The 27974-nt window shown below is 40.7% G+C and overlaps 2 protein-coding genes across 4 annotated transcripts; one reads left to right on the top strand and one right to left on the bottom strand.

Moving 5' to 3' along the window:
* The first annotated feature begins 60 nt into the window (after nucleotides 1-60).
* abcb9 (ATP-binding cassette, sub-family B (MDR/TAP), member 9) lies at nucleotides 61-27687 on the top strand. Of its 3 annotated transcripts, XM_079689026.1 has the most exons (15): nucleotides 61-876; nucleotides 3035-3371; nucleotides 3593-3727; nucleotides 5745-5931; nucleotides 8434-8548; nucleotides 13321-13451; nucleotides 13888-14093; nucleotides 15571-15768; nucleotides 15846-15974; nucleotides 16406-16594; nucleotides 19583-19756; nucleotides 21160-21319; nucleotides 23788-23924; nucleotides 24490-24614; nucleotides 26301-27687. In XM_079689026.1, exons 2-15 carry the CDS (start codon nucleotides 3036-3038, stop codon nucleotides 26497-26499), a joined length of 2421 nt encoding a protein of 806 aa, XP_079545152.1. In that variant the 5' UTR covers nucleotides 61-876; nucleotide 3035; the 3' UTR covers nucleotides 26500-27687. The 3 variants fall into 3 exon arrangements, with proteins under 3 accessions (XP_079545152.1, XP_079545153.1, XP_079545154.1); XM_079689027.1 differs by lacking the exon at nucleotides 61-876 and having other exon boundaries at nucleotides 2603-3371; XM_079689028.1 differs by lacking the exons at nucleotides 61-876; nucleotides 3035-3371; nucleotides 3593-3727 and adding an exon at nucleotides 4361-4400.
* Nucleotides 8411-10846, bottom strand: LOC307044032 (nuclear factor 7, ovary-like). The gene has a single exon (XM_079689051.1). The coding sequence runs from the start codon at nucleotides 10339-10341 to the stop codon at nucleotides 8947-8949; it is 1395 nt and encodes a 464-aa protein (XP_079545177.1). The 5' UTR covers nucleotides 10342-10846; the 3' UTR covers nucleotides 8411-8946.
* Nucleotides 27688-27974: the final 287 nt, after the last annotated feature.

Raw genomic sequence — 27974 nt, 5'->3', positions numbered from 1 at the left:
CGAGAATCCTCTCCCTCAAAAATACACTTTTTGTTGTGTGTGTTTTTTCCCTGCGGCTCTTGAACGCTCACCAGGTGGGAGGAGCCACGTGACGTTCAGTTTCGCAACAACTGACGTCAGAGAGGTAAAAGAGAAAAAGGGGTATCACTCTGTCTCATTTTCCGTGAATAAAATCAACATCAGAGTTAATGCTTAAGACATCGGAGTTTCAGAGAAAGATTACAAATATATTTCTGGTTTTCAATCGACCATCAGGTACGAAAGCATAAGTGTGTGAAGTGTACTTCCGGTCATTTATGGAGGGTAGCTAAATCTTTTCTCTTTTTTTAAGGTGGCTGAATTCATATATAAAGATAAAGAGAGAGTACTTCCACCTTTACTGAAGTACCAGATCTGAGTACTTCTATCACCTCTGAGGAAGTATATCTTATCTTATTTCCTTCTGGATAAACAAAGTATTCTGACTTTGATTCAGAGTGTGAATTCGCTTTATTATAGACGATCTTTGATACCGGTGTTCCGGTCGGCTCTCTCTTTAAGCCTAACTTATCTCAGATATACAGAGAGATATAAATACATGCTGTTTTTTAGGGTGCCTTATATGTAAGCTGCTCTTTATTTATTAAGTAGGAAGCCTGTGTCTTTATGTAATGCACTGTGTGGATTTTAAGGTATTTAATAACAGGAACGCGTGTGAAACTCACCTGCTGCGATCTCTCCTACTGTGCTAGTGAATGTAGCATTTCTGTAATTAATGGACAATCATCTACAGAACTGTAATATTTACATTTAGCTCTTTATTGTGAGATGTATCTGGTATTCAGCCTGTAGCCACAAGCCGCTAAAGACCGGAAACAAGTCTCCTTCAAAATAAAGGTAAGTGACTTATTGATACAAAGTTATTATGAGGGATAAGCACTCAGATCTTGTACTTGATTAAAAATAGAAGTACTCAGATCTTGTAGTAAAAGTAGAAGTACTCAGATCTTGTAGTAAAAGTAGAAGTACTCAGATATTGTATTAAAAGTAGAAGTACTCAGATCTTTTACTTGAGTAAAAGTAGAAGTACTCAGATATTGTACTTGAGTAAAAGTAGAAGTACCAGAGTGTAGGAATACTCTGTTACAGTAAAAGTACTGCATTCAAAATGTTCCTCAAGTAAAAGTAGAAAAGTATTCTCATCAAAATATAGTGAAAGTAGCGACAGTAAAAGTAGTCATTGTGCAGATTGGTCCATTTCAGAATAATATATATATAATTATTGATGCATTATATTCTGCTTATTTGGGGTTTTTCCTCTCCTGTAGTGTGTTCTATAGGTTTTACTGTATGCAAATGGTCTGCAGAGGCTAAAATCAATAAATGGAAAAATAAGAGTTATTAACCCTTAGAGTCCAATCCTAGCACTTGTAATAACTTCCTGTATAGACAAGTTTACGCGCCAAAACACGGGTAGCGCCATGACACTACACAAATGCACTTCATTTCCGCCGGAAGTCTTTTGCACAGCGTCTGTCGGTGTAAACCGATGTAAACAGTCAGACGGGCACTGGTGTAAACACAGCGATTTCGATGCTAACAGTGATGCTAGCTTGGGAACACGATTCTACTTCTTTGACTGGAGATGGCGTTACTCTCCCCCACCCGAATTCAGTGCAAAACTGGGAGGATAACATGACGACGTGGCCCAGCATAATAAACTGCCTTATTTAGGTCATGCCCACAGGAGCCAACAGTTATCTGTTGTTTACATAATGCACAATTTACATGATCTCTTTATGCTGTGCAATATATCATATGTGCCTGTACTGTTTGAGTGAAAATAAAGTTTGATGTAATTTCATTTCATTATTGCACTGTTATTGCATTATTGCATTTCATATGTTCCTTAGAGTGCTACAATTTCTTTTAACACAGTTCATCATTCATATTAAGCTCATACTGTACATAAATAACACTGAATTAATTCATTGTTGAGAGGAAACTAAAGAAATGGCTTCAACAAGAAAGATCACATGTTTAATCCTAACAGGTATTACAAATTAAAATATAAAAGCAGCCCACACAATTACATCACTATGAAAATATTCATATATAATATTAAAAAATACAATGCATGCGGTATTTGTTGTGTTTATCTGTATTTAATGAACAACATGGCTGGGTGCTGGGTGCTGGTTTGTGGTCGTAGCACTCTCTATCTAACCACTCGTTCAGGTGCTTTCTCGAGTGATTGCAACCAACTACCGCACACGTAGTTCCCGAACCACTTTTCTTCATGTTGTAATTGTTATATCCTCTTTGTCTCTGCGATATCAGTGCTTTGTCGGCACAACGGAGCTAGCTAGCAAAACAAACCCAGTCCGCCAAAACGGAAGTGCATTGCATCGAAGGGAGGAGTTCAGGATGTAGAGCGGAAACGGCTCAATAACTTGTGTATTTTCTCCCCTGTTTGTCAGCAATGTCTACATATTTAAATTTAATAAAAAGTAGACTTTGCAATAAAAAAAACAGACAACTTTTTTTCAGAGAAAAAAGCATTAAAAATGAAACCCGTTGTGTCAAATCCTAATAGTAATAACTTCCTTTATGTTGGGAAAACACTGAATGTCCTCTTCCAATATCAGAGTACACGTGATAACAAAGGTATCCCAACTGTAGCTGTGAACATGACAGGATGTGTGATTACCTAGAAGAGCATCAGGACTGTTTGAGGCATATGATAGCTATGTGATTAACATGATGATTCAGCCTCTATGGAGAGAGACATATGACAAGCATGCTCATTTCTGACGTGGAGCTAATCTGAAGTAAACATTGAATACTGCTTTCTATTCCTCCATCTTGTGACTGTGTAACTCCCTCTCTTGGATATCAGCATGTGAAGGACACTGTTCAGGAACTAGTTGATGCTCTGTATGTGATGACTACTTCCATTCTGGAGAGGATCACAGATACATGGATCCTGAGATTCAAGCTCAAGCCGGGGACCAGTGATATTTTTCTAACACTGTATTTTCTCCCTGTGTGTCAGCATGGGCGTTAAAGTATCACTGATCCTCGCGGTGCTCTTCATCCTCCTGGACCTCATCCTCACCACCGTCCTCTTCACACAAGGCTCTCACTGGAGCGTCTTCAGGGAGGAGGCGCTGAACTTTGACCTCCTGAGTTCAGTGTTGGACCTGTGGGGGTGCGTGCTGCTGCGGGTCCCTCTGCTGCTGGGAGCCTGCATCGGGGTGTCCTGGAACAAACAAGATGGCCCCCCGAGGGTCTCCACACTCTCCACCCCCGTGCTGCTCCTCTGCCTCGTCATCATCACCTTCGCCCTGGCCAAGATGCTGATGCTGTCCGAGCAGGAGCCGCTAACCCAGGTAAACACAGAGAACATAGAAACGACCGGATGCTAACTGAAAGGTCTCCTATCATGCAAAATGCACTTTTTATATATTTTAACCATAAATATGTGTCCCCGGTGTGTCAGGAGACTCACAACAAAAAAATAAAAAATAAAAATAAAACCCTACCTCTTTTCCTCCTACGGGGATCAATGAAAGTCAATTTGATCTTATCTCATCTCATCTCATCTTTCCAGCAGCCCTGGTTTCTGAGCCTCATCTGCTGGACCTGCGTCTCCTCTCTGCTCGTGGTGCTGATCTGGAATCAGATCGGGAAGAAGGAGGCGGGGAAGAGTCCAGACAGAAGCAGCAGAAGAGGAAGAGGATGTGAGGCAAGTTTACAATCACTGACGATAACTGCATTTCATTGTCTTTGTACTTCAAAAGATAAAAGATTCAAGATTCAAGGCTTTTATGGTCATTCGTACATAGCTACAGTTTAGTTATGTCGATGTCACAGGCTCCTCCAACAGTGCAACACAATAAAACTGATAAAATAGTGCACGTAATACAATAAAATAGAATAGAAGTAGTGCCTTAAGAGTCTATATATCAGCAGAGTTGGGTGTAACGCGCTACTGTAATAATATTACTTTTGCCGGTAACGGAGTAGTGTAACGCGCTACTTTTATAATTCAGTAATCACACTACAGTTACTAACATTGCCCCGACACGCGTTACTTCGTTACTTACTAATATCAGTCATAATCACACTGACAGACAAGAGGGGTTTCCGCCGCAGGTTTATATGTATGTAATCTGCGCGTCCACATCACCACGTGCAGTGCTGCATAAACATGGCTGAGTCAGCAAACTGTGTCCAGGGCAGAAGCTGTTATCCGCTGCTGTAAACACCTCAACAAACACCTGCAAAGAACACATGCTAAGGTGAAGCTAACGCACACGCTATTTGTTGTTTGTTTATATCACGTAGTCTGTTCTTCTTCTCTGTCTTCCGGTTGTTGCCTGTTTTGAATGACGAATACACACTACCGCCGCCTGCTGGTAAGGAGAGTTATTGCCACTCACGCATGCGCAGTTCGTACGTGCTCGTCGAGTAAAGTAACGAGTAGAATAAAGAGTTACTTTATGTAGAGAGTAACGAAGTAGTGTAATGCATTACTTTTTTTTGAAGTAATGTGTAATATGTAATATATTACATTTTTTTAGTAACGACCCCATCTCTGTATACAAGTGATACATAATTTGTAAGTTGCGAACAAATAAATGTTCTGGATGTTGTTAGTTCAGGTGTTTAACAGTCTCATGGCCTGTGGAATGAAACTTGTACTCTGTTCAATGACAATAAAGTTGAATCTTATCTAATCTAATATAGAATAACACAGGTATAACACATATGATCAAAAGCTACAGTGGAGTGTAAGATATGAATAGTTCAATTATAAGCAGCAGCAAGAAGACAAGGATTTGTAGCGCTGCAGATAGCTGTTACAATCTTTCCGAAGAGGAAACAAGTATGTCCATCTTAATCCCTCTGGGGCCATTTTACTTAAAAAAGCCTGTTAGCCACTTTTCTAAATTTCGACCATTTCCAAGTTGGCTGCCATTTCCAGCAGAGGAAGCAGTATTTTCCCACAGAACTTTAACCAATGGAACAATTTCATGGGTTTTGGAATTTAATTAAGTGAAATGTGGGGCTAAGGAGAAAGCATTTGGGAATCTAAACCACATTAACACTAAAACTAGTCTTCCATGTCAGCAGAATTAGTTAGCAGAGACTGAACACCATGATGTCAGTATATACTGCCTCTACTACTGCACTGCTTCACCCCATAATACCTCCAACACCTCCACCACCGTGCATATTAGGCTACCCAGTTGTCCATTGGCAGGTGTTTTTTTTTTATAGTATGGCAACAGAAGCTTCTGAGACCTGCATTTGGTTTCCACTTGGTCAAAAGTGTATGATTTGACACCAAGATAATTTATAAAGGGCGAGTGAAAGTCATTTTATGGTAAAAAATGATATTTCCATTTAAAGAAATGTTAGCTTTTTAGTGGCTAACGGGCTTTTTGAAAAGAGTAACCTCAAAAGAGTTTGAGTGCCAGTGTTAGTACTTGTATCTGAACGTTTTCCCTGGTGTTTTCAATTATCTGCAGCACTATTAAAAGTATTAGTTACAGCGACCTGATCCATATATGTGGAGCATAATTTATATACTGTATATATATATGTTTATATTTAGAATCAGTAATATTTATTTTTATCAATATGACACTGCTTAAGTTTGTATAGTATAATAATTCTCATGTTTAATTTCATTATTTTGTATTATTGTTTTACACATTTGAATCAAATCAAATAATAACTGAACGCTGTTTCTCCAGGACACTGAGAAGCTGGTGGGAAGAGCTGAGGAGGAGGTGGAGAGTGAGAGTGAGAGGAAGAAGGAGGAAGAGGAGGAGGAGATGAAGAGTGGATCTGGGGCGACACTGGGACGTCTGCTGTCTTACTGCAGGAAGGACGGAGGGCTGCTGTCCGTCGCCGTCCTCTTCCTCCTCGTCTCCGCTGTGTGTGAGTTGCTTCTCATACAAAGCCTTAAAGATGGGAAATGTGGGGAAGATCCAATATCACAATATTCATTCACCAAATACCTCGATATTAGATTATATTATTTTACTAAATGTTTAATTTTGGCTTGAACACAGCTAGAAGCTAATGCTAACTAGCTCTCCTGCTAATTTGAACCCTGATTTGTTGAAATCTCAATATCAGACCCCAGAGCTGGGATATGAAGAGAAATATCACAATATGTTTTTTCTTTAACCAAACACCTTGATGTTGAGACGATTTTGTAGGATTTAAAGATATTTATTTATACAATAATATTTGTTATAGATTATCTTCAGTCATGTGCATTTAATGACCCTTTTGTCACCAAAAACAAAATGTTACAAGATTACCGTGAACACATCTTGATACAGTTAGAATTGACCTTGAACTCATCAAAGTGTCACTCAATGTTAACGCTGTTAGCTGTTATTAAACCTTAAGGACTGTGTGCTAACTTAAAGCAAATGACTAACAGCTAATGCTAACTAGCGCTGTTTTCAACCCTGATTTGTTAGTTTTGCTGAGAACGGCTTGAACGCATCAGCATGTAATCGAATGCAACCTCCATTAGCTGTTAGCTATTAGCTATCAGCTGTTATTTAACCTTCAGCACTCTGCTGCACACTGTCTGCTAATACATAACAGCTAATGCTAACTAGCTCTCCTGCAGATTTCCACCCTGATTTGTTGAAATATGAAGAGAAATATCACAATATTTTTTCCAAATACCTCAATAGTACATGTTTTAAATATTCAACCAATGAGATTTTGATGAATAATGTAGCTAACAGCTAAGGGAGGTTGCATTAAACTAGACGCGTTCAAAGCACACTCTGTAAAATGTAATATTGGGGAAGGGCGAATTCTAAAGTTATCAAGATGTGGTCAATGTTATCTGGTGAAATGTAGTTTTTGATGAGAAAGGGTCATATAATGTTTCAGCGCGGCAGTGCTCAGGGTTTAATATGTCTCTAGAAGCGGTTACAAAGGATTGCAACTGGGTTTAATTACTGGGTTTATGATTGTGTGACTCATCAGAGATTACACAACACTCAATGACTAGCTCAATGTCGAAATGTAAGTGTTGGTGGGCTTTGTTTACCAGGGCTGTCCTCAAGTAAAGAAACACTTACTCGACTAACACTCATTTGATTTAGTCAACTGATGAATAACTTTATTTCATTTATCCATTATGCCAGTACTTTCTCATTTATGGGGGGATTAAAAGAGATTTCCAAAACCCCTTCTCTAAAAACTTTGACTATAATATGAAAACTTTATCCGATGTTCACATTTATGTTCACTATATTTGAAAGAGTCCCTCCCCCGCTCATATCAGTATGTCTCTACTGAGACATGTCTCCATGCTTTTGTTTGGGAGAGAAACTCCCTCTGGAGGAATCACAGGATTTTAGCCTTTGCAGACCGTTGACATGCACTAAAACCTGTAGAACAAACTACAGGAGAGGGAACACCTCTGTAAGCATTATAGGGCGTCTTTAAAAAGATCTGTAAAACATGAATATCACGAGAGGGAATCTTAAAAAGGACCACTTAAAGCTTGTCTTTACCAGAGTTGTGGTCATCAGTTTCCTTCAGTATGAAAAAGACAATTAAAAAGGTTGTTGTTATAGAAAGAAATCTTATTTAACAAAGACCAAAACGTCAGATTAGTCGATTAATTCACTAAAAGGAAGAAAAACGATGTTGTTTTTTTTTGTTTTTCTGCAGACATAATAAAAGAAACAGACGGAGAGATCAGGACAGAGCAAAGTGGATTTATTGTTGGAGATATATGGCATATAAGTCATTTCATACACTTTAAAAGAAAGCTCCATTACATGTCCCTGCAGCTTTAAAGTAATTCCTAACATTGTAAAAACGTTATAATTGATTATTCTGCAGGTTATACTTTGACTCATAATCATTAACGGTTTTTATCTAAATATCCATTATTTGACCCATTCTAACCAAACATTTTCTCAATCCTCCATGTTCATCACATAAAACAAAGTAAAGCATCAAATCATCGCAATTAAGTGGCTAGAAAGATATCTTGGATTTATTAAACGTTTTATAAATTACAATCTACTAATATAGGTGACGATTTCTTTTTATTGTCAGTCAAACTCTGAAGTCATTCTGAAACCTATTTCTTATTATTGTTTGATTTATTTTGTATTTTTTAAAATTATAATTCAAGTTATTATTATTCGTTTATTTATGTAATTAGTTTATTTGAAAGGGTTAAAAAAAAGTTACCCTAGTGTTGCTTTTTGTTTCAAAGTCACCCCAAAAAATAAAATATTTAAAGACGTTTTTTAACTTTGAATTGATGATATGGAATATCAGAACCGTTAAGACCCGGAAACCCCTGTTTGTGTCCAGCTCGTGCATTACATGATATTCACTTGATAGTCACATGAAACTAACATGATATGTATTTTTCCTTTTGTCCTGCAGGTGAGGCCTTCATACCGTACTACTACGGGAAAGCGATCGACAGCATCGTGGTGCATCAGAGCATGGAGTACTTCGCTAAACCTGTGATCACTCTGTCAGCGCTCGCTTTAGTCAGGTGAGCATTTACACATTTAGACGAGTTGCACATTATCTTCCAAGTGGAGCATTTTCCAAATAAATCTTCCTGAATTTTAGGCGATACGATTCATTTTTAAAGGAACTCGTTCAAAATGATTGCACAAGTCACCTAAAGACAACATAAACACAACTCACGATCGGCGAAAAGCCAGATTAAATCGATGCTCCCTGATAAACTCAAACACATAAATATATCAGCAGGCCTACTGACCAAACTTTAAAGGAACAGTTTGACATATCTCTGGGGAAATCCTCCAGTTCTGTCTTTAATGGTTGACCTGGCTAACAACCATCTGAGAAGCCTTCACTGGAAACTGTTTCGGAGAAAGGAACACTTAGCAGGAAGGTCTGCATAGTTAACCATATAAATCATCATCATAATTTATGTTGTTCTACAGTCACAGAGACCTTCAGTGGTAACACCTTAAGTGGGCGTACATACCAATTGCAAAAAAATGGAAACATCCTCTCAGTGAAAGTGTGTGTGAAGGTCTGTATGTGTGTGTTCGTGTCAGGATCAAAGAACGACAGCTTTCCTCTGTTCCAGTCCAGACTCACTCTGACCCTCTGGAGCTCCTTCCGCAGGCTGAGAGGAGTGTCTGGACCTGATGGTGACCGTGCTGAGTGTTTACCTCCATTAGACATTATTCTCCATAATCCAGACTGTATGCTTCCCTTCCTCTGGACAGACTCTGCTAACACACCCAGTTCCCAGCATCTATTGTCTCCAACCTGGACATCCCAGCTGTGAGTCCCTGAGTTAAAGCCCTCAGAGCCCAGGACAGAGTAGTAGTAACTATCAAACCTCTCTGGATTATCAGGAAGTTCCTGTCTCTCTCCTCGTCTCACACTGGTCAGATCTTCAGACAGTACGAGGTATGGATGAGCAGTGTTTGGGTCCAGGATGAGAGGAGAGTAGGACACCATGTCCTTCATCTTGCTCCAGATGTTGAAGCTGAGGTTGCCCAGGTGTTTGGCCTGGTCTATCAGAGCTCCTGAGGGCAGCTGTGGAGCCTCCAGCAGGGGGCGCTGCAGCCTCTCCACTGCAGCCTTGTAGTTGTGCAGGAAGGAGACGTCTTCAGCTCTCAGCTCCTCCTCTGTGGCTCTGACTGTGTGAGAAAGAGCTGCTATCTCTCTGCTCACAGCCTCCATCTTCTCCTTCATCATCATCCTCTTCTGCTCCTCTTCCTCCCTCAGTGCAGCCATCCTGGCCTCCTCTTCCTCTTCTAGAAACTGGTGAAGCTTCTGAAACTGCTTCTTAATCTGTGTCTCTGTGCGTCGGGCCTGGACCTTCAGGTGTTCTGCTGTTTGATCAAACTTCACTTTAACTTCTTCAAAAGTCTCTAACTTCTCCTTTAAGGGCTGCAGAGCTTCCTGAAGCTCCTTCTTGTGTTGTCGTGCAGCTTCATCGATGGGTCTGAATCTGTGGTCGCTGTGTTTCTCTGAATCTCTGCAGACGACACACACTGGCTGCTGGTGGTCCAGACAGAAGAGTTTGAGTTTCTCAGAGTGCAGACTGCAGAGAGCCTCTGGAGGTCTCTGATCTCTCTCCTGTAGGAAACTCTCACACAGGTTCTTTAACACCAGGTTACAGGGAGGTTCATAAACTGAAGATCTCTTACAAAGTGGACACTCTTTGATGACTTTCTCCGTCCACCACTTCTGCAGACAGGCTCTACAGAAGCTGTGGCTGCAGGACAGGACCACAGGATCTTTAAATGTGTCATGGCAGACAGTACAGCAGAGATCTTCCTCTAATCTGGAAGCCATGTTGTCTCTGAGTGAAGCAGTAAACTCAGCAGCAGCCGCTCCCTGTTCCCTGAGACTTACTTTCACTTTGAGTCTTTGTTCTGGTAAAACTCTCAGTGTGTGGATTCAGCAGCTGCTTGAAGTGGAAGGTGTTCCAGTATTCCCTCCTGTGGACGTCCTCTCAGTGGAAGAGTCGTGTTTGGTGTAATGTTGAATCTTGTATTCTGTCTCTCAGCGTGTGTGTGTTTGTGTGTGCGTGTGTGTGTGTGTTTCCTGGTTAGTCTCGTGAGTCAGGCGATAGGAGGAGCTTCATCATGACGGTTCATCCGGAGTTTAATTTCCAAACCGCATGAGTCATCTGTGTTTCCTCATTTCATCCTGTACACTGCTTCTGTCTCTGTTTTCTTTATGTAATGGTTCTTCAACACGGAGTCTGTGACAAATAATGTTTGAAATGTTTTTTAAATATGTCTGAAAATACACTTTACAGTATCTGAAATCCAACATAATACAAACAAAGATAAATCTGCCTTTTTTAACTAAATGAAAATGATCCAACCTGCTACCCCGTGCTTGTCAGACGGAACTTCAGCTATATTTCTCCCAGTCAGTTTTATTCCTGCAATGTAAATGTCATCTTTTTGTCAAAACTATCACTGTTACTAGATAAATATTCTCTTTTCTTCTTCTTCCTTCCTGTTTTTGTCCCGCTGCTCCTTTCTTACTCGTCTACCTCCATCTTCCTTCCGGTCTCTCGTTCTGCCCCTGTAGTCAGCTCTATAGGTTTCTTTGTGTGAGTGGTCTGCAAAGGAGGGAACACGGCCAACTTTAGCCTCCTTTAGCTTAGCGGTGGTGACGTGAAGTCATGTGACCGTGCTGTAGTTTCTTTATAGCCCAACATTAGCCTCCTCTAGCTTAGCGGTGGAGACGTGAAGTCATGTGACCGTGCTGTAGTTCCTTTATAGCCCAACATTAGCCACCTTTAGCTTAGCAGTGGAGACGTGAAGTCATGTGACCGTGCTGTAGTTCCTTTATAGCCCAACATTAGCCTCCTTTAGCTTAGTGGTGGTGACTTGAAGTCATGTGACCGTGCTGTAGTTCCTTTATACATAGATATATATAAACACTAGATGACTCACACGCGCTGCTGGCCAATGGAGACCGACGTTGCCACTTGGCCGCCATCTTGCCACAGGCAGTTCTCTCATTCATAACATTATGGTTTACTATTTAAATAACCATAGCCTGCTCAATTTTCAACCAATTTTCAAACGGTTTGGTTCTTTATAAACATCAAAGATGTAGTTATGATACTGCATACTTATAATCATGGACTTTCATATGAAAATAACATTAATCAGATAAAGCGATAGCTATACACACACACACAAGGTATTTATATTAAATATTTGCCGGTGTATATATTTCCATTTATTTTATTATATTGTTAATATTTAAAAAATAAATTATAAATAAATTATAAAATTTAAATACATTTATATTTTATATATAAAAATTGGTCTCATGTTACCACTCTGTAAGCCAAGAGTTGTTAATTTAGCAATGCCTTAGCTTGAAGAACAGGGACACAACTAATGACAATAGCATATGTTGGTATATTATTTAGATATTCACACCTTTATCAGAAGAACCAAACCAACATAAAATGTGCTCACAGACAGGCCAGTTCTGTCTCATTTATCACAATTATTTTTGACATGAGATCTTCATATCATCCTAGTTTTGTATTTAGTTTCTAGATTTGTAAACAAATCCAGAACCTTTGAAATATGTGATTGAAAAAAGACCAAGAATAATATAAACTGTACCATGTGTCCTTTTGTGTCCTTCTGTAGTCCATTTGTGGTTTGTCTTGTCTCACCCCGGCTGATATATCACAAAATCCACTGTTTAAATTGTTCCCTATATTGCCCCTATGCCCCTGTAAGGTGTCCTTGGGTGTTATGAAAGGCGGCCCCCCAAAATAAATGTATTATTATTATTAAGAAGAACAACTTGGTGTGGTGTGGAGGGGATGTAGGAAGCAGCAGCAGGTGGGGAGAGATGGGGCTTCAAGGTTCAAGGTTATTTGTTTTAAATGTGTCTTGGAGATAAGGACCAGCTCCACACAATAAAATACAGTATAACACAAAACCAATAAGACACACGGTGACACATGGCACACCAACAATCAATCATCGTCCAGCCTCGGCTTTGGTATTCTTTCACAACCATGTTATGGGTTTATTAGACTGAGCAAACATAAACATATGTGGGGAACATAGTGCTGCGTCTCATGGAACATGAAGATTTAATAAATACATAGTAGGTGGCAGACAGCGGCGATTGGAGCATCCGTAGGCTGCACAAAAGTCCGGCATAGTCAGGTACTTCTGTAAAAACAAAGCCAGCAAATTCCTGTATCATAATGCAAGATGTTTTTAACAAGCCAACCCACTTGGAAGAAATCATGTGTAACTTAAGTTAAAAAAAAGAAAGAGCAGTTCTGCCTCTCCCACTGGTGTAAAGTTGCTGGGTCAACTTTGTAATACTAGGTCTCACTCTCAGCCTCTTGTTATTAGCCAGCTAATAAATACAACCACATACACAAAGAAAAGCTGCAATTTCAACATGTCCAAGCATCCTGTATCATAGCCATGCTAATAATGTTTATAATAAACCAAACCGTTTGTAAATCAGTCAAGATTTCAGCGAGTTAAGAGTATTTTTGTGCAGATCACTCACCTTACAACAGCTACCATAACGCGAATCAGAGTAACTGTTGACTGTGGCAAGATGGCGGCCGGTCAGCTACGCTGGAAAATCTCCCATGAGCCATCTAGTGTTTATATATATATCTATGCCCTTATAGCCCAACATTAGCCTCCTTTATAACGTTAGCTTTTTACTTACTTAAATTCAGGGGCCTTTGCAGAAATACGACATCCCTCCACCACTCCTTCCTTTAAATGCCTTATAACTTCTATATTCTCTCCCCAGTTCTCTTGCAATGGGAGTACGTGGAGGAGTCTTCACGCTGATGTTTGGCAAATTAAACCTTCGTCTCAGGAACCATCTCTTCAGGACGCTGATGAGGCAGGAAATCGCCTTTTTTGATGAAAACCATACAGGTATTAAAGGAGCATCCCTTAATTCTTATTATTAGATTCTACCCCTCTACTACTGATAACTCACTTCAGTCAACTTAGTAATACCATAGTGTCAAAATATTCTGATACGAGTAAAACTCCTGCATTCAAAATGTTTCTAAAGCTGAAGCTTTAAGTATTAGCATCAAAAATATACTTTTAATACAAAATGACTTTATAGCTTAATATAAAGTGCTCCCAAATGTAGTGGAGTAGAAGTACTTCAACAATTCAAGTACTTTAGTAAATATACGTCACTCCCTCAAAAATATATATACCGTTAATTATTCTAAAATGTATTCCTGCTAATTATCCCCCTTTTGGAAAATATTTTATACAAATCCAATTAAGTATTTTTTCCTGTCGATGTAATGAAATAACATCAATAAAAAATGTTATTTCCTGCCTGCATCTGTAGGGGACATTATTTCCCGTCTGTCGGCGGACACCACACAAGTGAGCGACCTGATCTCCAACAATGTCAACGTGTTCCTGCGGAGCATCGTTAAGGGCGTCGGCTTCTTCATCTTCATGTTCGGAATGTCCTGGAAGCTCACATTGGTCACCATCATGGGATTCCCCTTCATCGCTGTCGTCTCCAAACTCTATGGAGATTACTACAAGGTCAAATACATTTAGGAACTGAATGTGTTGATTATTTTAATTGTAGTAACAAGCAATATCTCTACATTAATGCGTAGATGGTGTCAGGCTTACGCCCTCTTAAATCATGCCGACTTCTGGGAGGGCGGGGATAATGAAAGCCAATTTAATAAATGTCCGCAATAACAAGTACAAAGTTCGTACCAAATTTCGTAAACATTGGAGATGGCGTCAGGCCTACGTCCTCTGAAAGCGTGTCAAGTTCTGAGCATATGGGACGATGTTCAGATGACACATGTCAATCGTTCAAAATTGGAGTTTGCTAAAGATACAGGAAAAATGCAGACTTTTCAAAATGGCCGACTTCTGGGTGGGCGGGGATAATTAAAGCCAATTTGAAAAATGTCTGCAATAACAACTGCGTACCAAATGTCTTAAACATTGGAGCAACTATATGCGACTATAGACCTACCACTCAATAGGGGGCGCCAGACAGCATGCTAGCCCTTACAGGCCATTTCACTGCATTATTTGCAATTTTGTGCTATTCCTAATGTCCAAAATATGAAAAGTTAGTTACGACTTAATCTCTACATCAGTGCGTGGATATCGTCAGCAGATGGGACGATGTTCAGATGACTCATGTCAATCGTGATACAATGGGAGTTTGTAAAAGTTTGCTGAAGATAAAGGGAAAACCTGAATTATGCCAAATAGCAGACTTCCGGGTGGACGTGGACAAGGAAGACCAATTTGAAATATGTCCGCAATAACAAGTGCAAAGTGCGCACCAAATTTCGTAAACATTGGAGTAACTACGGTAATTTTCGGACTATAAGGCGTACCTGAATATAAGCCGCAGCAGCGACATACCACTCTCGGTTCCACTTTTACTTTTGCGCGCTACCTGTGTCACACTTTTCCGGCCTCCATCTTTTCCTGCTGTAACCCGCCGCTTAAAGGTGGGGGTCCGCGGACCGGCCATAGAGCCCATAGAGTTAAAGGTGTTGGCCGTTAGCTGTAAAAATCCATAGATTAGCCGCACCGTTATATAAACCGCAGCGTCGAAAAATAGGGAAAAAGGCGCGGCTTATAGTCCGAAAATTACGGTATATGCGACTATGGACCTACCACTCACTAGGGGGCGCCAGACAGCATGCTAACCCTTACAGGCCATTTCACTGCATTATTTTATAATTGTTTGCTATTCCTAATGTCCAAAATATGAAAGGTTAGTTAAGACTTAATCTCTACATCCATGTGTTGAACGTGTCAGGCCTAGACTCTCCTCAAGCACGTGGAAGCGTTGTTAAATAATAATACTCTGCAAAAAATCTATAGTTTCCTTGCCCTCATATCCCTCAAAGGCCATGATGTGACCATAATCAAAGGGTTTATATTTAGTTTTCTTTAGATGTATCCATTGTTCACGCTCTGTTATGGAAATGTATGCAAATTAGCACTTTATTTTGTAATCCTTCATCTATTTTATCTTCAGAAATTGACCAAAGAGGTGCAAACAACCCTTGCAGAGGCCAATAAAGTTGCGGAGGAAACTATTTCGTCGATGAGGACGGTTCGCAGCTTCGCTAACGAGGAGGGGGAGGCCGACACGTACCTTAGCAAACTCCTGGTCATGTTCCAGCTCAACAAAAAGCAAGCGCTGGCCTACGCTGGGTACATGTGGTCGAGCTGTGTACGTATCAGAACATGTAAAAAGCTACATCTGTCTTTTTAAATGTTGTTTTCTTATCTGTTATCCGTGTCTTTCAGATCTCAGAGCTTGCTTTAGAGATAGCCGTCCTCTACTATGGCGGCCATCTTGTCGTCAGCGGGCAGATGAGCAGCGGTTCTTTAATATCGTTTTTTATATACATGCTGGAACTGGGCGAATGTCTCGAGGTATTTCATCAGTTTTACTTCTTTATTTAGTTTTGCCTGAGTGAAGATACTTGGCAGTTCATCAGTAATAGGAATATTTTATTTATCCTTTGGGTAATTTTATGAAAGTTGCTCAATTTTTTCTCCATTAAAGAATACAATATTTATTTAAACATAAAGTTAGAATGTGAAATAAAGAATACAATGAAATACATATATTAGTACATTAAAATTTTAGTTATTTTTTATCTTTTAACTTTTAATGCTATTTTATTTATATTTCTGAAATATTTTGGACTGTTTATTTCTCTCTTTTTTTTCCATCTACCAATCTATCTATCATATATATATATATATATATATCCATCTATCTATCTATCTCTCTATATATATATATATATATATATATATATATATATATATATATCTCTCTTTCTCTCTCTCTCCTGCAGAGCATTGCCTCGGTGTACACGGGGCTCATGCAGGGAGTCGGAGCGGCAGAGAAAGTATTTGAGTATCTGGACCGGGAACCCAAACACCGGGCTGACGGCACCGAGGCTCCGGACACCTGCTCGGGTCTGGTGGAGTTCAAAGACATCACGTTTGCATACCCGACACGCCCCGATACCGATATTCTCAAGGTTCGTTCTCAGGGATCTTTCTGCCAACACACATATTTTTATCCTGCATACACACCCACAAAAACAGATAAAATAGTGAGGAATGATCGCGGATGGTGTGCTGTGGCTTTTCCAAGGAATGAATGGGAATCAACGTGACCAGGGACCTCATTTATAAACGTTGCGTACGCACAACAGATGGCGTACACCAGTTTCTACGCACTGTTTGCGATTTATAAAAATCTAACTTGTCGGGAAAATGTGCCGTCCTCCACGCAAACTCTGACCCATGCGTACGCACTAAGCACATTAACGGGAGAGATGAGAAACTGCGACACCGTTGGCAGAAAGAAGAATGGAGAGAAATATGTGGAAATAATACCATAAATAAAATGTTACCTCATTTATCATATATGAAGAATTCATTTTCACAAATTGATTAAAGCCAATCTTAAAAGGTTTTAACGAACGCCTGTTTGAGACTCCTCAGTGCTCACAAAAACATAACTTGGAGAAATAAATAAATACAGAAATGTTATTGATCACCCCTCGATTATGTTCTCTTGGTAAGAAATGTTTTCTCATAAATTATGCGGTAAGCAGGAGGACAGAATTACTTTAAACTGACGCCGTTTTGCATTTCTATAGGTTGTAGATACGAGCATGGTTTTATATACTATCACGTTTAATCATGTTTTATGCCGTTCGCCAATAGCCTACTACTTGATAAGTCGCTCGTAAAACACAGGAGGTATGGAAACTAAGAGCACCATATGTGGTAAATTGTACAGCTAATACAACACAACACATTAGATGTATTTCCTTTAACTGGTGGATATAGAGTTGCTGCGGAGGGGGGGGGGGGGGGTGAGATGCACAGGCTGCAGTGGAGACGCTACGCACAGCTGATCGACAGCTGGGACACAAACCACCAAATACAAAAACATAATTCAGATCCAGCCGTCATGACTCCACTCCGGAGGGATCCCCCGATCATTTCTTACAGTTTCTCATCAAGGGGGGGGTCTCCTGTCCCCGGTCCAAACACACTGCCTGAGGAAGGCTATGTGCATTTTTTTTGTCATTAACCTTTTCGGACCACTTATTTATTTATTTTGGTGACGATCCGACCTCCATGCTGCTACTCTGGTTCAAACTGCATCCACCAAACAATATGATTTATCTCCACCTCCCCAAAATAACCAAAATCTGACACGATGTGAGATGTTTTTTTTAGCTGTTCTGTCGTCATTTCCTGTGATCTTCTTCATAAAGTCAGTCAAAATGAATGAATGAAAGGGCGTTTCTTTGACTATTTATAGGCAAATACGGGCGTTGCGTGAATAAAAGAAAAGAAAAGAAAAGCTGCACCGCATTTCGAGTTGATTGTGATTTATAAAGGGAAACCGGCGTAGGATGTGCCGTACGCAAGTCCTGTGCCGGTACGCAGTCTTTTATGAATCGGAAAGTGTTGGTGCGTATTTATTTGCTTTGTCCTACGTAAGCAACCTTCCCACGCCAATCCTACGCAAGGCTTTATAAATGAGGCCCCTGAGCTCAGAATCATCCTACTTTGAACGTAGAAAAAATATCTAAAGTTTAAACGGCTCTCCAGACTCTTAACTTTATTGGAATAAAAGTTTTTTTTTATATAGACCGAACGTTTTCCTAAAATCACAGTTTAAGTTTTGGTATATTTTTATGGTTTTTCAGATTTTATAATGGGTGTGTGTGGATGACATCATCACTTAGAGCAGTGCTCTCCAACCAGTCGATCGATCGATCAAGTGTGATGCGGGTAGATCAAAACAAAAGAAACAAAAATAATAACGTTTTAATAACGTTCTTAGATGAAAGCCTATCAGCCACCACCCCGTTAGCAGGTTCCACTTGATTGACATGTCTTTGAGATATTCCCTGTCGCTCCCGAAAATAATAGACTGACTTCAAGTGATATTTCTGAACTCACTGCACTTATGGTAGATACCAACTACAACAAAATGAACATATTTTACCGTGATTTAATTGTAATACACGTTTCAAAATGATGCCGGAATAACTACATACTGATACCGGTTAGTAAAAAAACATGAATTAATTCTTTGACAAGCCTGCAGACAAGACGGCAGGCGAAAAACCTTTTATAGGCGTGTTGTCTGAATGGAGATCGGATCGATCAGGCTAAACTAACGTTGTATCTGCTCCTTCCACACTCATAGCAACATGATACAGACACAGATACAACAGCGACTGTTGTATTATTATTGTAAATAACTAGTTTTAATGTTAAATGTTGCACTTGCATGAAGCTTCAGTGGATAAGCCTCACAGTTAAAATGGCTCTTTATGTTATCTGCTCATTGCAAGATGTTGTTTTTTTATTTGTTGTTGTTGCTGACAACAAAATAATGTACTCATTCACTCAAAGAAAATTGAAAATAAGCTACATACATTTATATTTAGGATTGTAATGAAGGAATAAATGAAACTTAAAATGATAGGTATGATGTAATTATATATATATATAGTTATCCTTTTTGACATGTTAGTTTCGTTGTGTTCTTGGTTCAATCAAATTGGAAGTTGCACCAAATGATTTGATGTAATTGGAAGTACTGTCTGGGCCGTCTTTTTCACTAAATTCTGCAATAGTTAGATCTCGCCTTTCGCCAAGGCGGGGATCTTGGGCTTAAAAAGGTTGGTGACCACTGACTTAGAGAGTAGAGGTGAAATTGACTTACAAATCTGGCCCCAAAGTGACGTTGAGTGACCAAAACTCCAGCTGCCTCGCCCATAGACGCCCATGTGATGTTAATATAAATATTTTTCAAAACCCAATTACCCCCGTTATAGCCTGTTTTGATGATTCTGATTTAAGTATTTATATGAATTAAGAAAAGCAGTGTAATACAAAAATACCCCTTAAGTGTAATCGTCTATATTTGACTTTTTTTGTAATTGTTTTGACCTGTAGATGAATAAATGCTCCTGATTCTGTGTGTTTTTCAGGGAGTGTCGTTCACGCTGCGTCCCGGTGAGGTGACGGCCATCGTGGGGCCCTCGGGGAGCGGGAAGAGCTCCTGTGTGAGTCTGCTGGAAAACTTCTACCGTCCGCAGAGAGGAGAAGTTCTGCTGGACGGAAAATCTGTTCACACCTATCAGCACGACTACCTGCACTCCAAGGTCAGAACAACACAAAGACCCATAGAGTCACAGGAAGCTCAGGAAGAGGCATGTTTTTCAGATTAAAAGTACAATATAATAGTTTTTTTATCCTTAATCTTTGTTTGGTGGCGTGATCATTATTATTTAGAGTCATTGTGTGCCTATTGATTTGAACACGATCCGTGTATCCATCATTTCCTGGTCTTCTCTAAAGAAGAGGGACCAATGGAAACGTTGTCATGTTGCCGTTGGTCACCATGGAAACATTCATTAGCTAACAATGACATTATTGTTCTATTAATATAAAGGGAGGTCAGGTACTCTTTAAAACAGCTGCTAGTTATGGGTACTTTTTTACTAATGCTGTCAAAATTATCGCGTTAACGGCGGTAATTAATTTTTTGAATTAATTGCGTTAAAATATTTAAAACATTTAACGCATGTGCAGAATGGCCCGCCCCATACATCCCACCAGTGGCAGCGCCAGGCTATAGCTGGGGTAGGCTACACCTATACCAAGAAATGGCTTAGCCCCACCATGAAAAATGATGTTAAAGTAAGCAAAATAAAGTCCGCCAACTCGCGCCGGGAATTGCACAGACAGCAGTTAGTAAGATTGATTTCAGTAGCCACTTGTCTGGAAATACAGAAGACTAGAAACGGTTTTGAAAACTTTTGTCACGTAGTGATCGTCTTCTCAGTAGAACATCTTTGATAATGTCTTCTGGCCAATCAGAATCAAGATAACGGCGTGGTGTTGTTGCAGGAAGTCCCGAGTCGACGCGGAGAATACTTTTGCTGTAGCACAGGGGTGCACATAACTGGTACACAGGTTATGTGCGTAATCTCAAATGCGCACCGTCACTTGTGTCACAAAGCGCATTTGCATACCGACGTACTTGTGAAGCTTTTCCAGAAGGCGGTCAGATCACCGGACGACAGTCGGTCTCCGTGTGCACAGACAGGGCTGCTGTTAACTTCGGTCTGTACAACGGAATTGTGCCAAAACTACGCCAACCGGCTGCGGAGGGAGACCCCCCCCCTTCACTGGAGAACTGCGCTAAAACAGCTGATCACAACGTTCACACTCTGTGGTCAAGAAGTACTCCACTAGCCCCCCGTCGACTTTCCTGAAGTACTCCCCCGTTGATAGAAATCAACACGTAATGAATTAAGAACCCACGGTTTGGTCGAATGGTGATTAATCATGATTAATACATTTTTAAGCTGGGATTAATCTGATTAAAAATGTTAATCGTTTGACAGCCCTACTTTTTACTTAAGTACATTTCAATGCCCATACTTCTGTATCTGTTCTTCTACTTGAGTAAAATATGTGTGTACTTTTGCCATCTCTGGTTATGGATGTTCTTTTCAAAAATAGTAAATAGTAGATCATTCCTCCATGTTGTTGTTTGCAGATCGGTCTGGTGGGCCAGGAGCCGGTGCTGTTTGCTCGGACGGTGGAGGAGAACATCACCTACGGCCTCAGCGACGTCTCCATGGACGCCGTGGAGCAGGCGGCCACCAAGGCTAACGCTCACGAGTTCATCAGCTGCCTCCCTACAGGCTACCAGACAAGTAATCACTAAACAGTTCATCTATTTCTGTGTTCCGATCCTTTACGCAACCTCTTTCTTGTTCAATGGGTTTTCTTTTATTGGATTAATCCAGAAAGTTGTCTCAATGTTTACACATTTAGTTCATTACATTACATGTCACTTGTTAGATGCTTTTATCCAAAGCGACTTAATACTGTGGGTAACCTCCACAGGAGCAATTTGGGGTGAAGTGTCTTGCCCAACGAGATGCTGACTGCAGTGGGGTTTGAACCTGTGACCCCCTGATCCGAAAACCAACGCACAACCCACTGCCCCACACGCCTACCTCAATTCTCTAGTTCAGCAGGATAATCTCTACATAATTAAATTAAATTCAAAACCTTTATTTATCCAGGTGAAATCTCATTGAGATCAATGATCTCTTTTTCAAGGGAGACCTGCAGCAGTAGGTTCCACATGAAGACATAAAAACATAAACAACCGAACAACAAAAGGAAATCATACAGCAACATTTACAGGGATTACAATTTACATATTGCTAATGTCGGGCTATAAAGGAACTACAGCACGGTCACATGACTTCACGTCACCACCGCTAAGCTAAAGGCGGCTAATGTTGGGCTATAAAGGAACTACAGCCCGGTCACATGGCTTCACGTCACCACCGCTAAGCTAAAGGCGGCTAATGTCGGGCTATAAAGGAACTACAGCACGGTCACATGACTTCACGTCACCACCGCTAAGCTAAAGGAGGCTAATGTTGGGCTATAAAGGAACTACAGCACGGTCACATGACTTCACGTCACCACCGTTAAGCTAAAGGCGGCTAATGTTGGGCTATAAAGGAACTACAGCACGGTCACATGACTTCACGTCACCACCGCTAAGCTAAAGGTGGCTAATGTTGGGCTATAAAGGAACTACAGCACGGTCACATGACTTCACGTCACCACCGTTAAGCTAAAGGCGGCTAATGTTGGGCTATAAAGGAACTACAGCACGGTCACATGGCTTCACGTCACCACCGCTAAGCTAAAGGTGGCTAATGTTGGGCTATGAAGGAACCACAGCACGGTCACATGACTTCACGTCACCACCGTTAAGCTAAAGGCGGCTAATGTTGGGCTATAAAGGAACTACAGCACGGTCACATGGCTTCACGTCACCACCGCTAAGCTAAAGGCGGCTAATGTTGGGCTATAAAGGAACTACAGCACGGTCACATGGCTTCACGTCACCACCGCTAAGCTAAAGGCGGCTAATGTTGGGCTATAAAGGAACTACAGCACGGTTACATTACTTCACGTCACCACCGCTAAGCTAAAGGCGGCTAATGTTGGGCTATAAAGGAACTACAGCACAGCAGAGTCTTGCACGGGTCTGATTTTCAAGACCCGCTCCCGCCCCGCACCCTCAACGTGCAATACCGAACCCGCCCCGCTACCCGCACATATTGCCAATTAATTTCCGCAACCCGACCTGACCCGCATATATATGAGCAATGAAAACGTGCAATTATTAACACACGCAGTTGCATATTTTTCTCAAAAAGCGTGGAATGTTGGTTATTTTCTCCATCTAGGAGGACACCAAAAGCCTCCCAGACGTTGGATTTCGCTCTTGAGGAAGTGTTATTGAAAATGCTGTATTCTCCGCTAGAGAGCTTCACCTCAGCCATTTTCAATGTGGCGCGCTCAGCAGCAGATTGATGCGCTGCATAGGTTATGATTATGGTCGTTCCCGCGGGGGAGAGGTCTGAGGATTTAAACATTAAACTAAATTATTATTATTTAAATATATTTATTATGTAACACCCGCGACCCGACCCGCATCATCTTTGTTTTACCCAGAACCGAACCCTGAAAAAAGCGTTTGAAAAAATACCACCCGATGCAGGACTCTACAGCACGGTCACATGACTTCACATCACCACCGCTAAGCTAAAGGTGGCTAATGTTGGGCTATAAAGGAACTACAGCACGGTCACATGACTTCACGTCACCACCGCTAAGCTAAAGGTGGCTAATGTTGGGCTATAAAGGAACTACAGCACGGTCACATGACTTCACGTCACCACCGCTAAGCTAAAGGTGGCTAATGTTGGGCTATAAAGGAACTACAGCACGGTCACATGACTTCACGTCACCACCGCTAAGTTAAAGGAGGCTAATGTTAGGCTATAAAGGAACAACAGCACGGTCACATGACTTCACGTCACCACCGCTAAGTTAAAGGCGGCTAATATTGGACGTGATGACGTTTAGTCATCTCATTTAGACACTTGTCAGCAACCATGGTTTTTAAATCCACCATTGGGGTCAATAACATTACAATTATCAAGGTTATTTCAACATAACTTAATGATCGTTAGAAGCCTTCATGAATTCCGCCAAACGCATGTCTTTATAATGTATAACAAAAAAACCCTGCTCAATTTATTCTATGAAGATGTGGGTCAGTAACGTTATTATCCCGATTGTTTCCCAGGTGTTGGAGAGAAAGGCACCCAGCTGTCGGGGGGGCAGAAACAGAGGGTGGCCATTGCAAGAGCGCTGGTCAGAAACCCTCGAGTCCTCATCCTGGACGAGGCCACCAGCGCTCTGGACGCAGACAGCGAACACATCGTGAGTGAAAAGCTGCATCAGTCAGATGATAATGTGTGAGAGAGCTGATAATGTGCAGCAGCAGTAAGTGAATGCATCATTGTTCAGATGCAGTTTAGAGCAGCAGTAAGTCCATGAAATGGTTGAAACCAGAACCTCCCAAGAATTGTTAACACCTTTGTATGTCACTTGTTTTCTCTTTCCATCATTATTATTTTTGTTTATTTACTATTATTTATTTTCTCATCTTCTAAGGTAGGCCATCTTTATTACTTTTATTTTTAGCCCTGGAGTGGTACTCTGTCACTGGTTGTCTAATACTTGAAACCTATTCAAGATTGTATTGATACAGCTGGAAAAACTGAAGATGTGGAAGTGACTGAAAGATATATTGTACTGTATTATTGTTTGAAGTTCTAAAAAAAGAGCAGCAGTAAGTGAACGCATCACAATTCAAATGCAAGTAAATGTTATGTTATGTTAGGTAACGTGACAAAAGTCACCAGTAGCTATTTTGCATATGACAGAAGAAGCGTTTGGATCCTAACGAGTTAAAGATCAGTCGGTTTATGTCTCCTCTTTTCAGGTGCAGACGGCTCTGAACAGCATCATGCAGGACCACACGGTGCTGGTGATCGCCCATCGGCTCAGCACGGTGGAGAAGGCGGACAACATCATCGTCATCGAGAGCGGCCGCTTGGCCGAGCAGGGGTCTGTTGGGTTTTTTTGTTTGAAGACCAAGAGTTAGTCTAAAGAAGACCAAGAAGCTTCTCGAAAAGTTCAACAGTATTTACTAAAGGTCCCCTGTTATACTGTTTTTCATCAATATATTACAGGTCTCAGATATATACAGAACCTGTCTCTGATTGGCTGAAACACCAAACAGATCATTGCAGCATTACCCATAATCCCCTCTGTTTCAGCCCTGTTTCCAAAGTGCTGATTCTCTATCTGTTACTTCAGATGAAAATAAGGAGCCACTCCCCACGCCCCTCTGAGAGATATGTGCTTTTCCCACTTTAGTTCCAATATAGTTCCGAAATGTTGCGTTCACACCAAAAAGAGCAGGAACTAACATTTGTTCATGAGAACCTTTTTACCCGCTTTTCCGTCCCTGCTCTGAAAAAAGTTCCTATTTCTGATTGGCTCGGCGGAATGCAAACCACGCCCCGTAAAACTCCAAAAACGTTTTGTGAAGCCGCCATTTTATTATAAATATATATAGAAGCTGCTGGGAGTCCCAGAAGCTTCTACTGAAGCCAGTCCCCAACTCCGGGGGACTTCCGGCCGGGGACTCCGGGTGGCAGTATACGCCGTGAAGTTGTTTGCAGCCTGCCAGTAAACCCAAAGCAGAAGAAGAAGAAGTGACGTCAGCGGCTTCATTTGCCTAATCCTCCCCCAGGGACTTATTCCGGTGTGAACGCGATCTGTACTTAGTTTTATCAGAACTAAAGAGTTCTCATGAACCTTTGTGGGAAAACTACTGCGGTGTGAAAGCGCCGAATGGTGCTCTAGGAAGAGATTCAGGTGATAAGGTGGGGGGGGGGGGGGGTTTACCTTGGTTGCTGATTGGCTGTAGAAGAGACATGAAGAAGAGGGGACACATGTTGATGTAGAAGAGACATGAAGAAGAGGGGACACATGTTGATGTAGAAGAGACATGAAGAAGAGGGGACACATGTTGATGTAGGAGAGACATGAACAAGAGGGGACACATGTTGATGTAGAAGAGACATGAGGAAGAGGGGACACATGTTGATGTAGAAGAGACATGAAGAAGAGGGGACACATGTTGATGTAGGAGAGACATGAAGAAGAGGGGACACATGTTGATGTAGAAGAGACATGAAGAAGAGGGGACACATGGTGATGTAGAAGAGACATGAAGAAGAGGGGACACATGTTGATGTAGAAGAGACATGGAGAAGAGGGGACACATGTTGATGTAGAAGAGACATGAAGAAGAAGGGACACATGTTGATGTAGAAGAGACATGAAGAAGAGGGGACACATGTTGATGTAGAAGAGACATGAAGAAGAGGGGACACATGTTGATGTAGAAGAGACATGGAGAAGAGGGGACACATGTTGATGTAGAAGAGACATGAAGAAGAGGGGACACATGTTGATGTAGAAGAGACATGAAGAAGGGGGGACACATGTTGATGTAGAAGAGACATGAAGAAGAGGGGACACATGGTGATGTAGAAGAGACATGAAGAAGAGGGGACACATGTTGATGTAGAAAAGACATGAAGAAGAGGGGACACATGTTGATGTAGAAAAGACATGGAGAAGAGGGGACACATGTTGATGTAGAAGAGACTTGAAGAAGAGGATTTAGCATAATACGTGACCTTTAAAATTCCGGCACAATATATTGATTATTTCTCCCAGGTCCCACAGCCGGCTGATGGCCAGCGAGGGGCTTTACTTCAAGCTGGTGCAGCGGCAGGTTCTGGGCATCGACACGGGGGCCGAGGTCCTCAATCCAACGCAGGAACTCAGCTGGAAATCTGACAGAGGACAGAGGAGGAGGAGGAGGAGGAAGAGCAGCAGCAGCAGCAGCGAGGCGGAGAGAAACATGCACTACTGAGAATAAAGTGCAGGGTTTAGGGGATTTATGAATATGAAGGAATTCAAATCGCAAAAAAAGGGACACAAAATGAGTTCAAGACAAAATGATTTTCAAAAAGATGCAATGCTACCACAAAGAGACACGGAATTTTTTTAATTATTTTATTTATTCTACTATTTCAACAATTAGAACATTTATCCACCTGAAAAAAACACAATTATTAGAAGTGAGAGGGCAGAAAGTAGTTTACACAGAGGAAGCTACAGGACGCTGAAAACACTCCAGGATCTTTGTGATTACTGAACACATGGCATTCAGCTATAAAATGTACACTTAAGTACAAAAAAGAGGTTCAAAATGACTACAGAGAGACAAACAATCACACAAAGGGACACTACATGATACAGAGAGACACTCAATCACACAAAGGGACACTACATGATACAGAGAGACACTCAATCACACAAAGGGACACTACATGATACAGAGAGACACTCAATCAAACAAAGGGACACTACATGATACAGAGAGACTAAATGACTAAAGAAGGGAAACAAAATGAACTCAAAGACACTAAAATACAGACAAATAGACAGTAAACCGCTCCAAGAGGTGCAAAATGGTCACAATCAGACAGTAAATGAGATATGAAATGAACAAAAACACACAACTACGAACAAATAGACACAACCCTGTTAAGAAATGGAGCAAAATGAGTACAAAGAGGTTTAAAAATGCAACCTTTTATTCAATAATCCACCTATATGTAACGTGTCGTGTCAGAATCATCTGTTAAAACGTGCAGAGCAGCTCCGTGGAGTTTGAATACAGTTGAATGTATTCAAACATATCAGAGAGGAAATAATACTTCAATAAGCGTACTGATATGTTAGCTTCATCATGTTGCTGTTAATGTTCTGTATAAGGTTAGTTTAATTTGTCATTATCGCACTCCAGACTGATCAATGATCCGTCTGTTGATGCTTTCTTGTGTTTTGTTGCAGTTGCAGGTGCTTTGTGTTTATTGTCTGTTCAATTACATAATAATAATAATTTAAGAAAAATAATGTAATTCCACAAATAAGCTGCAAAATCAGGTGCCTTTGATCTATGATGATGTGTGGTGATGCAAGACTGTAGAGATACTTAAAGTGACTCTGAACTGATGTGAATAAAGATGTATATTTATTAAACAGTGTAAAGAATGTACTTGGCTTTATGTGTACAAACATGTCAACACTGGTACACTGATAGTATTTCTAAGGTTGTTATGTCTCGCATCAAACTATTTATTTAAATCCCTTTTTATTGTGTGTTTAAATACATATTATTTGACGGAAGTACCATAATCTTCAACACATTTAATTCCGCGAATTCATACATCGTGCTGTACAGACAAACTACTCAGAGGGGGAAGAAGTACTTGAGTAAAAGTAGAAGTACTCAGATCTTGTACTTAAGTAAAAGTATAAGTAAGGCAGATTTATCTTTGT

Source organism: Notothenia rossii, assembly GCF_949606895.1.
Source record: "Notothenia rossii genome assembly, chromosome: 6".
NCBI classification, from domain to species: domain Eukaryota; kingdom Metazoa; phylum Chordata; class Actinopteri; order Perciformes; family Nototheniidae; genus Notothenia; species Notothenia rossii.
The sequence above is the reverse complement of the archived record's forward strand: the minus strand, read 5'-3'. Positions and strand labels throughout refer to the sequence as shown.